The 15,519-nt window shown below is 47.1% G+C and overlaps 1 protein-coding gene across 9 annotated transcripts in view; it reads left to right on the top strand.

Annotated features, from left to right (window-relative positions):
* RAP1GAP2 (RAP1 GTPase activating protein 2) overlaps positions 1-15,519 on the top strand; it is a 210,913-nt gene that overhangs the window by 131,843 nt on the left and 63,551 nt on the right. Inside the window, exon 1 of one of the 9 annotated variants that reach the window (XM_036906116.2) lies at positions 3,742-3,888. The exons of the other annotated variants lie outside the window; for them this stretch is intronic. Within the exon in view, the coding sequence (XP_036762011.1) occupies positions 3,862-3,888 (27 nt within the window). The 5' untranslated portion in view covers positions 3,742-3,861. Of the gene's footprint in view, positions 1-3,741; positions 3,889-15,519 lie in introns of those variants that run through there. 9 annotated transcript variants of the gene reach the window in all.

The following is a 15,519-nucleotide window of genomic DNA, read 5'->3' as shown; positions in this document are numbered from 1 at the left end:
TGCAGTCAGGGTGGTGGTTCAACCCGTTGGATGCTGGAGGGTGACTGTATTTGCATCGCTCATGCAGACTTTCTGATCTAATTTCAGTTTAGGTTGGAGGGAACAGCCTCTCGGCCTCAGTTCCCACAACTGTAGAGTGGGGATAATGATGGTGACTGCCTCATAGGTGGTCGTGAGGATTAGATAAGAGCTTGGATGTACAGTACTTAACCCAAGGGCCTGGCTCATTCAGTGAGAGGCTCAGTAAATGTCAGCTGCTCCCATCCCGAAATAAGTTCTATAAATCCAACAGCTTTAGAGTAGGCAGATGTATGTTGACCAGTCGCTGTCCTTGTGCTAGGCGCATTCACATTTGTCATCTGCTTTCATCTTCAGAAGCACCCAGGAAGATGGGGCTCATTGTTCCACTTTTACAAATGAAGCAAAGGGGGCCCAAGGCCCACAACTGGCCAGCGGCCGGGCTGGGGCTTGGGTGCTGGTTTGTCTGACTCCGAGTCTGGGGTTCTTCTTACTGGACCACAGCTGCTGGTAAAAGATTACAGGCAGAGAAGGAAATCCTGCTGATCCTGGTGGACTTGCTGAAGGCAGGATACTTTATGATCAAATTATTATTATTTTTAATGTTTTTTTCCCGTGTAGAAGGAAGAGAGGTCTCATTCAGAGGCACAGGAGGCTCATTTGGTGGAGTGGAAATTTGCTCAGACCTTAACCTCCCCTCCCCATGTCTCAGTGGTCAGCAGGCAGCTTGGCCCCCAGGATGGATGCTTGTCCCCCTGGCCCTTGTTCCTTCTGTGTTTGGTTGTTTCTGGGGCTCACTGTCCTGGCCTGGAGACCTAGGATTCTCCTTCCTACCCTCTGAGTCTAACACAGTTGCCTTTTCTCCCTACCCTTTCCCACTCTCCTTCTTGATCTCTGTTATTTCTGCCTCATCCCCTCCTTCGCCCAGAACACCTAGTGCTGCTGCCAACAGGCTGTGTGACCTTAAGTAGTTCAGTCAGCCTCTCTGAGCTTCATTTCTCATGTCTTCCCCAGCTGGATTATCATAAGGGTTAAATGGGTGGTGGTAGGAATGGGTGTTGACTTACCACTATATATCCTTAGATGCAGGACTTCATTTTCTTGTATCTCTTGGCTTTTTCTGTGAAATGCAGCACAGCCGTAGACCATTCCCCCAGGAGTCAATGCAGGCTTAGCCCCATTACTGCTCCTCTTTCATTTGCTTGTAGTTATTTACTTCTCTGATTGTCTTAGTTGCTAGATGGAAGTTCCCTTACTCAGTTATCTATTTGGCAAGTGATAATTGAGCACTTATGTGCCAGGTGCTGAGGCTACAGGTGATGTGGGGGAAACAAACAAGAAATTACAATACTGGAGGTAAGTGATTCAATAGGGCATGTGCAGGATGCTATGGGAATACCATCTCGGGGAGGTGCGGAGGCCAGGAAGGCTTTGTGAGGAGGTGGTTTCCAAGCTAAGTTCTGAATCCAACAAATGCAGGAGAGTGGGTAGGAGGAGAGGGCCTGGGACTGATCTTCTCTGGGTCCCTGGCCCCAAGTCCTTGCTGGACCTGGAGGGGATCAGTAAGTTAGCTCACTGTCTCTTTCCTTCCTCACTGTTTCTGAATGCATCCTTACACAGAGAGGTAGGGGCTCGGACCCCGGCTTCCTGGGCTCTGGGGTGCTGTGGCTAAGGGGGTTGCAGAAGTATTCTGCATAAGGGGCATGTCCTGGGGAACCAGGCTGTGGGAGTGGGCATGGCAGGGTGGGGTGGGGGCTCTGGTAAATGACTCATTGGCCCTGAGCAGAGATGCAGATGAGTGAGAAGCAGGTTGGGGAGGGAACAGGGAGGATATTGAGGACACAGGAGCCTTCCCCTGGGTCCCTTTCCCCAGGGGAAGGAGAGGAGGACCCGTCTGGGACAGCACAGTCAGGCCCCTGACTACCCCTAAGGGCGGGGAGGCCAGTGAGCTTGACCACATCCCTTCTCACATGGTCTTTTTTTATCACAATCTTAAGTAGGAAGGGACAATGCGAGAATTCTCTGCAGGCAGGGTTCCCTCTAGCACGTGGCTCCTCCAAATGTGTGAGGTGACCCAGTTCACATCCTAGAACTCTGCCCCCTCCTCCCCCACCCATTCTGACCTCCTGAGTCATTTCAAACCCTCAGGGATGGACCCATGCCAAGGCTTCTCTGACCTTCATAGAGCGGTGCCCTTCACAGTACCTGGGGACATCTCCTGGCCTCTCTGTTCTCCCATGGATACTGTTGGGGTTTCTGGAACTTGAGCAGGACCGGGATGGGGCTGGGCTGGAGAGACGAGATGAGCTATTTGCCTGGCGGTGGGCTGGCCTGAGGAGAGAAAGCAGAAATGAGATGGGCCTGCTGGGTGGGGTTCGGCAGTTGGTGGGGTGCTTTTCCCACTGTCTTGGGGGCCAGGGCCTGAGGAGCTGGCACTGAGAGGAAGCAACGACCATCATCATAGTTGCCATTTAGGGAAGGTATTTGTGCCTCCCCCTCCACTGGATGTATTGTAGACACCACATTCTGTTCTGCAGCTACCTTGCAAAGTGGGTCTGATCTCTCCATTTTACAGATAGGGAAACTAAGGCTCAGAGGCTGAGTAGTTAGCTCACGTAGCTTGTAAGCAGCAGAGCTGGGGGTTAAAACCTTGTCTGCCCCGCACTAAGTCTGGGGCTATTTCTACAACACCACGCTACCCTTTTTTGAGGGCTTTAAAAATTCATTCCTCCTGAGCCAGGGACATTGTTTTCTTCCCAGAGCTGGAATGGGACCAAGGGTCATGGATGGATATTAAATGCGATGTGTTTATTAGTGTTGGACAGAGACTCTGAGACTCAGGTGAGCCCCGGGCTGTGCTCCAGGGGCAGGCTCCTTGCTCTCCACACTCACGCTCTTGTTAACCACACAGTGCTGGGGCGCCTCTTGTCTCTGAGCCATAGATGCAGTGTTTCTCCCCAGGCCATTTGCTTTATTTATTTTTAATTTTCTTGTGGGATAGCCACAGGGCATGAGAACGGTTCTCTTTTTTGAAGTACATTAAAAACAATTTTTTAAACCAAAGTAATGCATCCAATGATTAAAAAACAAACAAACCCACAACCCAGACTATTCACTACACTTCTGCCCCTAACCTGCAAGCCCCTCCTGCAGAGAAACCCCTTCTTACTCTTTGAGCTATTTCTTCAAACCCCTGAGTAGGATGTTTCTGGCTCTGTGAGGTCCGTGTGAATGCCTTCAAAGATGCAGACACCTGCTTTCTTTCTTATACTTTGTTTTTATTCTCTTTACACTAGGGCTTTCCACTTCACAGGTGGGAAAATTGAGACGCAAGCACGTGTGGCCTGCCTTGGGTCCCACACCGTGTCAGACACCGGTCTTCTTCAGGCCTTGCCCTGTCACTGGCGTCTCGTGCCCAGTCCTGCCTTCTATCCCACATTGCAGGCCAGCAGTGTAGAGAACTCATTCAGGATTTGGATGGCCTGCAGGAATGCCTCCTGCATGCTGACTTTCCTGTATGCTGAATGGTCTCCTCTTTAACTGGTGCCTACATGGTGCCTCTCCCCTGGGAGGGACCCCTTGCCCTTAGGACATATGACATGTGGCGGCTTCTCCAGCCCTGGGTTCCCCAGAGAAATGACACTGGCGGAGGAGGGGTCAAAGGTCAGGGCTAGTCAATGTGGAATAACAGCTCTGGGCGGACACCCAAATCCTGCAGTTCCTTGTTTGATCTTAAGGAAGTTGTCCAGCGTCAGCAGCAGTAGCTGGGGTGGCGGCAGCCACAGCTCAGGGGTGCTCAGGCAGCCAGGCCAGGCCCCCCAACTCCCGGGGCCCTGGTGGAAGATGATGGATTTCTTAAAGAACCTTTTGGTGAGTGTCCCCAGGCTGTGGACGGATGCCTATCATTTGGGAAGGAGAAACAGAGATCAGGGACAGAGGGACTGCGTGGAGGGGTGTGACGGAGGCCACGGGACAGAGTTGGGCACCAGTGCCTTTCCACCCTGGCCTGCGGGTCAGAGATGGGGGTCCTGGCCTAGGACTGGGCAGAACTCACCTCTGTGCCCCTCTGCAAGGCTTCTTGGCACCGTGCCAGAGCCTGAGGGGCCCCACAGCCAGCTGCAGGTGGGGGTCAAGGGCAAGGAGGGAGGGACTCTGCAGCTGGCCTGGCTGCAGACCCTTGGAGCCCTGTGGGTCCAGCCCCTGTGCCCTTTGTGCTGTGGTGGCTGGGATGGCCTCAGGGTGGGACTCTGCGTCCTGTCACAGAGCCTCAGAGCAGTTACTGTGACACTTGGGAGTGGCATGCATGACGTTCTCAGCTGGCCTGGAGTCCTCACAGTCCTGTCTTGCTCAGCCAGCTTGTCCCCGGAGGCCCGTGGGTCCCATGTCAGCTGTGCAGGCCCTTCTGGTGACCCTGGGCCCAGACTGATTGCCCAGGCTGGGCCTGCTGGCTCTCCCTCACCCACACGCCTGCCTGCTGCTGCGCACTGGGTCCTTTCCTTTCTGCCCCCTCTGGGCTGTGTTACCCTCCTTTCTGTAGGGCAGCTAAGGGTGACAGTGTAGGGATGGGTGTGGGGAGTGTCAGGACACGTGTTTGGGGGTCGGGCCAGGAAGTCCCCCAGTCTCGGATGGTGCCACAACTGCGTCCAGGACGGTATGTGCTGGGGTGGGGATGAGCTGGTGACCCTGTTACCAAACAGAAATGGCATATTTGTTTTAGTTCCTTGATTATATTTCTGACTCCCTTGCACCTCAGCATGAGTGTGGAGTTAGTTGTTGGAGGGTTTTAAGCTGGGGGTCGATGTCATCAGAGTTATCTTTCAGAAAGGCCATGTGGCTGTCATATGGGGAGCTGGTTAGGGAGGCGCTGGTATGGAGGCTGGGAGCCTGGTGAGGTGGCAGTGAGGGGCGCAGAGAGGCATGGAGGCGGGGCTGCTGCGGCGTGCTCAGCTGTGGGGTATCATTTGGCAGTAGATGTGCAAGTGGATTGGGTGTGGGGAATAAAGAAATCAGTGGTGACCTGGGCTTTTGTCCTGAGCATGAGAGTGAGTGGAGCATGGGGAGACTGGCTGGGGTGGAGGAAGGCTTTTGAGGGAAAAAGTCAATGAGAGTTACTCAGGCCTTGCGAGGTCTGAGACTTGCATGTGAGATGTGGAGCTGGCAGGTCCAGATGGATCTGGACATGAATTTGGGTTATGCCTTTACCGAGTGTGTTCAGTCTGGGCACGTTGCTTAGCCACTCTGACCCTTCCATCCTCTGACTCCCCTTGCTGAGCACTCATGAGGCTCATCAGGTGGCATGTGTGAAGTGCCTGATTCAGCGCCTGGCACATCACGGGGGCCTACAGAGGATACCTTGGGCTTCCTAAAGCTTTGCTTATATCATCCCATTTTTTAGTGCAGGAACATCCAATGGCTCCCTGTTGTACAGGGCAGAGCTTGAAACTTGTGTCTTTGAGCTGATTTGGCTTTTAGGTGTATTTTGTTTGGGCCCCAGGGAGATTTCTAAGGATTTGAGTTGGTTATCAATATATAAAAATTGAGAGTGTTCGCATACAAATTTGGATTTCTGGCTTATCTTGAAAAGTTGACGACTGGTAACATTGGGCTTGCATTTCTGCTTGCAGCCTGGCTGGAGATAAGCAGTAGCTGCCCCCTCTGGAAGGGGTGTGGCTCTTCAGTTTACCGCTGTTTCCCTCCCCCACTCTTTTTTTGTTGTTGTTGAGATGAAATTTACAGAACATAAAAATAACCATTCTAAAGTGAACAGTTCAGTGACATTTAGTACATTCACCGAGTTGTACGACCACCACCTCTACCTAGTTCTAAATTATTTATCCCCAAGTAAAACTCCATTGAACAGGAACTCTTCATTCTCCCTTCACTCCAGCCTCTGGCATAAACCAGTCTGTTTTATGTCTGTGCATTTACCTATTCTGGATATTTCATAGAAATGGAGCCATGCAACAGGTGGCATTTTTATCTGGCATTTTTCACTTAGTATAATGTCTTTGAGGTTCATTCACATTGTAGCCTGTATCAATAGTTATTCCTTTTTATGAGGGAATGATATTTCATTGTATGGTACACCGTAATTTGTCCATCCCTCTGCTGATGGGCATTTGGGTTGTTTCCACATTTTGGCAAGTGTGAACAGTACTATTTACTGTACAAGTGAACAACATTGGTGTACAAGTACTTGAATACCTGTTTTCAGTCCTTTTGGTTATTTACCCAGAATTGCTGGGTCATATGATAACACTATGTTTAACTTTTAAAGGAACTGCCAAGTTTCCCACAGTGGCTGCACCATTTTACATTCCTGCCAGCAGTGTATGAGGGTTCCAGTTTTTCCACATGTTCATCAGCACTTGTTATTTTCCATTTTTAGAATATCGCCAGGCAGATGGTGTGAGGTGGTATCTCATTGTGGTTTTGATTTGCATTTCCCAGGGACTAATGATGTTGAGCATCTTTCATGTGCTTATTGTCCATTTGTTTATCTTCTTGGAGAAATGTCTATTCAAATCTGTTTCCCATTTTTAAATTGGGTTGTCTTTTATTTTATTTTTTATTAAGGTATTATTGATATACACTCTTATGAAGGTTTCACATGAAAAAACAATGTGGTTACTACATTTACCCATATTATCAAGTCCCCACCCATACCCCAATGCAGTCACTGTCCATCAGGGTAGTAAGATGCCACAGATTCACTGTTTTCCTTCTCTGTGCTGCACTGTCTTCCCCGTGACCCCCACACCATGTGTACTAAACATAATACCCCTCCATCCCCTTCTCCCCCCCTCCCCACATGCCCTCCCACACCCCTCCCCTTTGGTAACTACTAGTCCTTTCTTGGAGTCTGTGAGTCTGCTGCTATTTTGTTCCTTCACTTTTGCTTGATTGTTAAACTCCACAAATGAGGGAAACCATTTGGCACTTGTCTTTCTGGGCCTGGCTTATTTCACTGAGCATAATATCCTCCAGCTCCATCCATGTTGTTGCAAATGGTAGAATTTGTTTCTTTCTTATGGCTGAATAGTATTCCATTGTGTATATGTACCGCCTCTTCTTTATCCATTCATCTACTGATGGACACTTAGGTTGCTTCCATATCTTGGCTATTGTAAATGCTGTGATAAACATAGGGGTGCATATGTCTTTTTGAATGTGAGAAGTTGTATTCTTTGGGTAAATTCCAAGGAGTGGGATTCCCGGGTCAAATGGTATTTCTATTTTTCGTTTATTGAGGAACCTCCATATTGCTTTCTGTAATGGTTGAACTAGCTTACATTCCCACCAGCAGTGTAGGAGGGTTCCCTTTCTCCACATCCTTGCCAGCATTTGTTGTTCTTAGTCTTTTCAATGCTGGCCATCCTTACTGGTGTGAGGTGATATTTCATTGTGGTTTTAATTTGCATTTCCCTGATGATTAGTGAACTGGAGCATCTTCTCATGTGTCTTCTGGCCATGTGAATTTCTTCTTTGGAGAATTGTCTTTTCATATCCTGTGCCCATTTTTTAATTGTGTTATTTGCTTTTTGGGTGTTGAGGCGTGTGAGTTCTTCATATATTTTGGATGTAACCCCTTGTCGGATATGTCATTTACATATATATTCTCCTATACTGTAGGATGCCTTTTTGTTCTGTTGATGGTGTCCTGCAAAGCTTTTTAGTTTGATGTAGTCCCATGTGTTCATTTTTGCTTTTATTTCCCTTGCTCAGGGAGTTGCATTCAGGAAGAAGTTGCTCATGCTTATATTCAGGAGATTTTTGCCTATGTTGTCTTCTAAGAGTTTTACGGTTTCATAACTTACATTCAGGTCTTTGATCCATTTTGAGTTTACTTTTGTGTATAGGGTTAAACAATAATCCAGTTTCATTCTCTTGCATGTAGCTGTCCAGTTTTGCCAACATCAGTTGAAAAGGCTGTCATTTCCCCATTGTATGTCCATGGCTCCTTTGTTGTATATTAATTGACTATATATGTTTGGGTTTATATCAGGGCTCTCTAGCTTGTCCCATTGGTCTATGGGTCTGTTCTTGTGCCAGTACCAAATTGTCTTGAGTACTGTGGCTTTGTAGTAGAGCTTGAAGTTGGGGAGTGTAATTCTCCCAGCTTTACTCTTCCTTCTCAGGATTGCTTTGGCTGTTTGGAGTCTTTTGTGGTTCCATATGAATTTTAGAATGATTTCCTCTAGTTTATTGAAGAATGCTGTTGGTATGTCTTGTCTTTTTGTTAAGTTAGGAGTTCTTTATATATTCTGGATAGTAGGCTCTTATCAGATAAGTATTTGCAAATATTTCCTCCTGTCTCTTGGTTGTCTTTTGAATTTCTTGGATAATGTCCATTGAGGCATGAAAGTTTTAAATTTTGATGAAGCCCAATTCATCTATTTTCTTTATCTTTTCTTTTTTTTAAATGATGCTCTCCTAAGAATCCATTACCAAGTCTACTATCATGAAGATTTACTCCTATGTTTCTTCTAAGAGTTTTGTAATTTTAGCTCTTAGGTTTAGGTTGTTACTTCATTTTCAGTTAATTTTTATATATGGTGTGAGGTGTAGGAGTCCAACTTCATTTTTCTGCCTATGGGTATCCAGATTTTCCAGCACCATTTGTTGAAAAGATTATTTCCCCATCGATTGGTCTTGACACCCTTGTCAAAAGTCAGTTGGCCATAAATGTAGGCATTTATTTCTGGACTCTAAATTAGATTCCATTGGTCCTTATGTCTATCCTTATGCCAGTACCACGCTGTTTTGATCACTGTAGCTTTGTAGTAAGTTTTGAAATTGGGAAGGTGAGTTGTTTTTCAAGAATATTTTGGCTATTCTAGGTCCCTTGAATTTCCATATCCATTTCCATTTAGGATCAGATTTTCTATTTCTACAAAGAATCCAGCTGGTATTTGGATAGGATTTGCATTGCATTTGTAGATTGTGTTGGATAGTATTGCTACCTTAACAATATTAAGTCTTCTAACCTGTGAACAGAAGATGTCATATCATTTATTTAGGGTTCCTTTAATTTCTCTTATCATTGTTTTGTAGTTTTCAGTGAACAAGTGTTTTATGTTCTTGGTTAAATTATTCTAGTTTTTTTTTTATGCTTGCAAGTGGAATTGTTCCCTTAATTTCCTTTTCAGGTTTTTCATTGCGGTGTATAGAAACAACTGATTTTTGTGTATTGGTCTTGTACTGCAATTTTGCTGACTTCCTTTTTTAGCTCTAGTAATTTTTCTTTTGTGTGTGTTTGTGTGTGTGGATTCTTTGGGGTTTTCTATATTAGATCATGTCATCTACAAATAGAGATAGTTTTATTTCTTCCTTTCCAATTTGGATGCCTTTTCTTTCTTTCTCTTGCCGAGTTGCTCTGGCTAGAACTTTTCAGCACACTGAATAGTAGTGGTGAGAGTGGGCATCCTTGTTTTGTTCCTGGTTTTGGGAAGAGCCTTCAGTATGTTTTCAGTATCATTGAGCATGAAGTGAGTTAAAAAAAAAAAGTCATTTATCATGTTGAGGAAGTTCTTTTCTATTCCTAATTTTCTGAGTGTTCTTACCATGAGAGGGTACTGGATGTTGTCGGGTACTTTTGCTGCATCAGTTGAGATGGTCATGTGGTTTTTTTCCCCTTTATTCTGTGACATATTACATTGATTGATTTACTTATGTTGAACCAATCTTGCATTCCTAGGAAAAATCCCACCCAGTCATGGTGTATAATATGCTGTTGAATTCAGTTTGCAAGTATTATGTTGAGGATTTTTATATCTGTCAATCAGGGATATCAGTCTGTAGTTTCCTTGTTGCTTCTTTGTATGATTTTGGTAATGCTGGCCTCAAAGAATGAGTTAGGAAGTGTTCCCTCCTCTTCTATTTTCTGGAAGAGTTTATGAAGAATTAGTACTAATTCTCTTTAAGTGTTTGGTAGAATTTACCACTAAGCCATATGATCCTGGACTTTTCTTTGTTGGGAGATTTTGATGACTGAATCAATCTCTTTTTTTGTTATCACTTCATACTTTTATGTTTCTTATCTGGTGCTCGTAGTCATTTGCATTTTCAGATCCTGTGTTAGAGATTTAAATATAAGTCTGTTTCATTTTTAAGATGTCTTATAAAAAAACCCAGCCATCCTCTCTTTCTCTCTCATGCCGCCCCATCTCTGCTCTGGCTAGGTTGGTCCCTTTCACATACTGCCTGCATTAAACACAGTCAAGTCCATAGGTCAGTGGTTCTTAAAGTGTGGTCCCTGGACCAGGAGGATCAGTATCATATGGGAACTTGTTAGAAATGGAAATTCTCTGGCCAAGAATCAGAAACTCTAGGGTTGGGGCCAGAAACCTATGCCCTACAGGCAGTTATGTTGCATCAGCATTGCCATAGATAACAGAGAGCCTTGTAGGCGCCTGGCCCAAGTTGACACAGTAGTGTCTCTGAAGGACTCCAGCAGCAGAGGAGCTGTGCTCAGTGTGAGTTGGTGGGAGGGGAGGTCAGAGAAGGGAAAGAGGAACATGGAGGTGAGATGGGGGAGAGGGGAGGGGAGGCGTGGTTGGAACAGGACTTGCATCTGGATGTAGCTTATCATTGGAGGCACCCGTGGGGATAGGGTTGGCTGTCCAGGTGGGAGGCATAGTCTGTGGCCAGAGAACAGACAGCTGTACTAGAAGGGACAGTGGCCTGTGGAGCCCTGACTCCCAGGCCTAGGACTCAGGCTCCACTTCCTGCCTCATTCTCATCTTTGCAGAATAATCAGTCATCCATTCAGCACACATTTCTTGAGCATCTACTATGTGCCAGACAGTTCTAGGCCCAGGGATACAGAAGAGAACAAAATAAACATAAAGTCCTGCCCTCAAGAACCCTCTGTTCTGGTGAACCATCCTTTGCCTTCTTGCAGGGAATAGTCCCAGCGTTTTCTGCAGGCCTCGGCGGCCTGGCTGGCAGCCAGCTGGCCCTCATCCTGCCCGTGCTGCAAATGGGGACTTCTTAGCCAGAAGCAGAGCCAGGGCAGTGTGGCATGTGCTGTGTGTAGGGAGCTGTGGGACGCAACCGATCTGGCTCCCAATGGGGTGTGTGCTCTGGGTTCCCTGTTCCACCAACATTCCAAAAAATCTCTTTACAAAACCCTCCAGAAAGCCTTTTCTTTTGTGAGGGGACGAGAAACTTGGTTTGACCCTTGTTTTCCTAGTCCCTCAGCACTTCCCAGCCCATGTCTCCATCCTCTTTTCCTGGGACCCATGTGTGGTGGGTAATACCTTGTACTCCACCCTTGTCTGGTTTTAATGTTTCTTGTGGCTGTTGACACACCTTTGCTCCCTGGTTGAATTCAGGTGGTAGCGTAAGGAGGCAGTCACCACTGTGCATGAGCATGTTCTGTGCTGGGCGCTGTGCCAGGCTCTGCAGACCTGCTCACGGCACCCGACCAGAGCCTGGCTCCAAGGTGCCGGTGCTGAGACAGTCATCCTGTGCTGTGAACTGTGAGTGTGTGCTGCCTCCTGTGCAGGGGCTGTAGGAAGGCTGCTCACTAAACACACCCCTCCTCCAAGAGGAGGGGAGAGGAGCCCAGAGCCAGGGCAGGTCACCTAGCAGGCACTTGGTGGGCAGCAGGTGGATGTCACAGGTGTACAGTGGTGTCACTTATCCAAGTAGGGTCAGAGAGGAGGAGGTGTGTCCTGGTGGGGGCCTCCTGAGCTGGGATGCAACAAGGAGGAAAGAACAGGTGGCTCCTTGTCTGCAGGGAAAGGCCACATCCATGTGTATAACTGCTGTGGACCAGGGGGCAGGCCAGGCCCCAGGGCGGTGACAGGGTGGTGGCAGCCCTCCTCTCCTCATACACGCCAGGCTCCTTCCTGTGGGCCGGGGGCCACCATGGAGTGAACAGGCACGGGCATGGGGAAGGTTTCTCAAGACCGGCCTTGCCGCTTCAGCTCATTGCAGCTCCTGCTGCCTTGGGCCTCCCCCGGCATTCTGCCCACCCACTGCGGGGCTGGCTTTGTCCTTCTCCAGGAAGGCCAGGCGGTTTCTATATTGGGAGGTTGGGAGGACAGGGACCAAACCTGAACTGATCCCTGGGGCCCAGCCTGTGATTTCCTTAGCTGAGCGCTGGCTCTAAGCGACTATTTCATGGCCTACTTGACTGGCTATTAGAGCCCAAGGGAACACACTGGCCACCGCTCTGATTTGGGTGGCAATGGCTGTTGCTAATAATAAATGAGATAGCTGAGTGGACGCTGTTGATGAGGAGGCCCAGTTACATTTCTCTGTGAAAAGTGCATGGCTTCCTGATGGAGGAAGATCCCCTTCCTAAGGATGCCCCGGGCAGGACTACATTCTGCCCTAAAGGGCTTCAGGACAATGCCAGAGAGCCAGTGAGCACTTCCCGGGCACCTGCCTGCTCTGTGCCCCTGGCTGTGTGGAGCAATCCTGGGGGTGTGAACGAGGGCAGGCCTGAGTGGCTGGAGCTGCTGTTCCAGGCTGCCCTAAGTCACCCTGCTTCTGGGTGGAAACGGAGGCCTGCTCTTTGCCAAGGCTTGGACTGTCCCACTGGAAAGTTGAACGAGTCACTGAGAAGTGGGGCCAGCCCAGCTGAGGCCACACTGCCAGTGGCTGCTTTCTGCTCCTGGACGCTGTCCCTGCAGGAATCGTGTACTGGGGCAGTACTCAGCGCTGAGGCTGGATTGCAGCGCCTTCTTCTCACTGCCTGTGCCAGCCATGGAGCATTTTTATTCAGGAAACACAGACCCATTCTTAAAAGTAAACGCACCGCCTCTGGGAAGACCAATAAAGTCCAGAAAAGCTAACAAGTGTTCTACATCCGAAAAAGCTCACTATCCTAAAGCTACTAGACCATCTCCACATGGGACAAGGCTTGTTCCCAGAGCGAGCTTCTAATAGTTCCTTCTGGCCGTTGCTATCTGCTGAGGGCTCACCGTGGACCAGGCCGTGGTGGGTGCCCCGTGTCCAAGTTCTCAGGGCACTCTCACATGGGCCCTGAGAGGCAGGGGTCGATTCCACTGGCCACCCCCCAGACCTGGCTTGGACCACTGGGCTCTGCTCTTCCTGTATCTTTCTACTCTACCCAGACCTCAGTCACTCTCCACGGTCTGCCAGATTAAGTCAGAATTCCTGCATTTGGGCCTAGATCCCAGCCCTCCTTTCCAGTCTGATCTCCAGGATGTTGACTCAGATCCCCCAGTCTGATCCACTCACCACTCACTGAGTACACATCTCTTAACGCCTGTCTGCCCTTGTCTGCACAGTTACCACTACCTTTGATGCCTTTGGCATCCCTCTCTGTCAAGTGGTTTCTGTTTATCCTTTCAGGTCTGGCTGGGATTCCACCTCTTACAAGAAGCCTTCCTTCATGTGGTGGTCTTAAAATATATTCACAGATTCTTTGAAACTTCTCTCCTCAAGAGGTGGAACCTAATTCCCTTCCTCTTGAGTGTGGGCTGCTCACAGACACTTGCTTCTAATGAATAGGATAAAGGGGAAATGATGGTGTATGATTTCTAAGACTAGGTCCTAAAAGGTACTATAGCTTTCTCTGTGCTTCCTTTCTCGGGTCACTTGCTCTGAGGGGAGTCAGCTGCCATGTTTTAAGGACACTGAAGCAGCCTTTGGAGAGGTCCATGTGATGGGGAATGGAGGCCTTCTGCCAATAGACCTGTGAGTGCACCATCTTGGAAGCAGATCCCCCAGCCCCAGTCAAGCCTTCAGATGATGCAGCCCCTGGCGATATCCTGAGAAACCCTGATCTGGAGCTGCATGACTCAGCCACTTGTGAATTCCTCAGCACAGAAATTCTTTTGAGTCACTAAGTTTTGGGGTAATCTGTTACACAGCAATTGAGAACTAATACAGTTGATCTTCCACTTGGAAGTGTTTTGTGCCTCCTCTGAAGCACCATGCCGCTGGTTATCTGTAACATGACCCTGGATAGTTTTGTCTCATAATTAAGATCAAGTACCATGGAAATTGGGTCTTTGTATGTATTACTTCATTGTCCAGTCCGTGCCTTGCAGGTGCTTAATCAGTTGGAGTTCACTGATTAACCAATACAAAGGCATTGTGTAAGAACATACCTGAGTATTTTTGGATTGCCAATTTGCAGGGGCAGCAGAGGGTAAGCTGGATATGGGGGACAATGCAGGCGAGCCTCTCAGTCTGTGGTGCCTGGAACCAAGTTTAGACCTGGAAATAAATTGGCCTAAATCCACAGGCTTTCTGTGGGCGCTGAAGGCTGTGGCTTGTGTCCCTGGACACACCCTGTTAGTAGTGGGGGAAGGGTTGGAGGAAGCAAAGAAAGGAATGCCAGAGCCTCCGTTTATAGGTTGAAGTCTTAAAAACTCTATTTATGGGTAACAAATTACCGCAAAATAATTTGTAATTGTTGTAGAAAACCTAAAAAAAATTGAAAAGTGTAAAGGAAAAAAAAATTATCCTTAACTTGTAGCTCAGTTTGGCATGTATCCTTCAAGATTTTTTTTTTTCCTGGATGGGTGACATATGTATTCCCATGCAGGCCCATATATAATATGAGATATATACATATGCATATATGTATATACACACAAAAACAGGTTTTCTATATTTAATTGAAAAAAAATGGGATCATCTTGTTCTAAATCCTGTTTTTCTCACTTAGCAACGCATGGTGAATTTTCATGCTAGCATAATTAACACAGATCTCTCATAGTATTTTCATGTGTGGACATACTCCCACACCTTATTTACTGGCTCCCTCATGGGTGAATACTTTGGCGGGTTGCACTTTTTTGCCTATAAACAGTGTTGTAACAAATATCCTTGTATATGTATCCTTGTGTAGTTGCCCAGACACTGCCTTAGTGTAGATGTCCTAGCGTGCGTTTACTGGACCAAAATGTGAACATCTTTAAGGCTTTGGACACATAGCCCCAAATTGTTCTTCAGAAAGGGTGTACCAGGTACACACTTATCTATAGTTGCTGTATCCTTAACTCCATATCCTTGCCAATACTGGGTTTTCTTTTTAATCTTGGCCAATCTGATAGATGAAAGGTGTTACCTTACTGTTATATTAATTTCTTTAATAACTAGGGAGGTTGGGCATGTTCTGTGTATTTCTTGGTCATTTTGTCTTTCTCTTACACCAAATTTGTGTTTGTGTCTTTTGCACATTTTTCTGTTTCCCTTACAAAACTTAACTGACTTGAAATTTAATTATGCAAGTAAGGTAGGTTTACATGCCTGTGAAGCTGGCTGTGTATAAAGCAAAACCCCTTCACTGCCCTCATTCCCCCTTCTTGATATGCTGTTGACCCTTGAACCACATGGGTTTGAACTGTATGGGGCCACTTATACACAGATTCTTTTCCCATAACTATGTTGGAAACATTTTTGGAGAATTGTGACAGTTTGAAAACGTCTTTTCTTTGCTCTCATTTGCTTTATTGTAAGAATACAGCGTGTAACATACAGCATACAAAATATTTGTTAATCAACAGTTTATGT

This window comes from Manis pentadactyla, chromosome 4 (genome assembly GCF_030020395.1).
Source record: "Manis pentadactyla isolate mManPen7 chromosome 4, mManPen7.hap1, whole genome shotgun sequence".
In the NCBI taxonomy this organism is placed as follows: domain Eukaryota; kingdom Metazoa; phylum Chordata; class Mammalia; order Pholidota; family Manidae; genus Manis; species Manis pentadactyla.
Note: the sequence above shows the minus strand (reverse complement) of the source record. Positions and strands in the feature narration are given on the sequence as shown.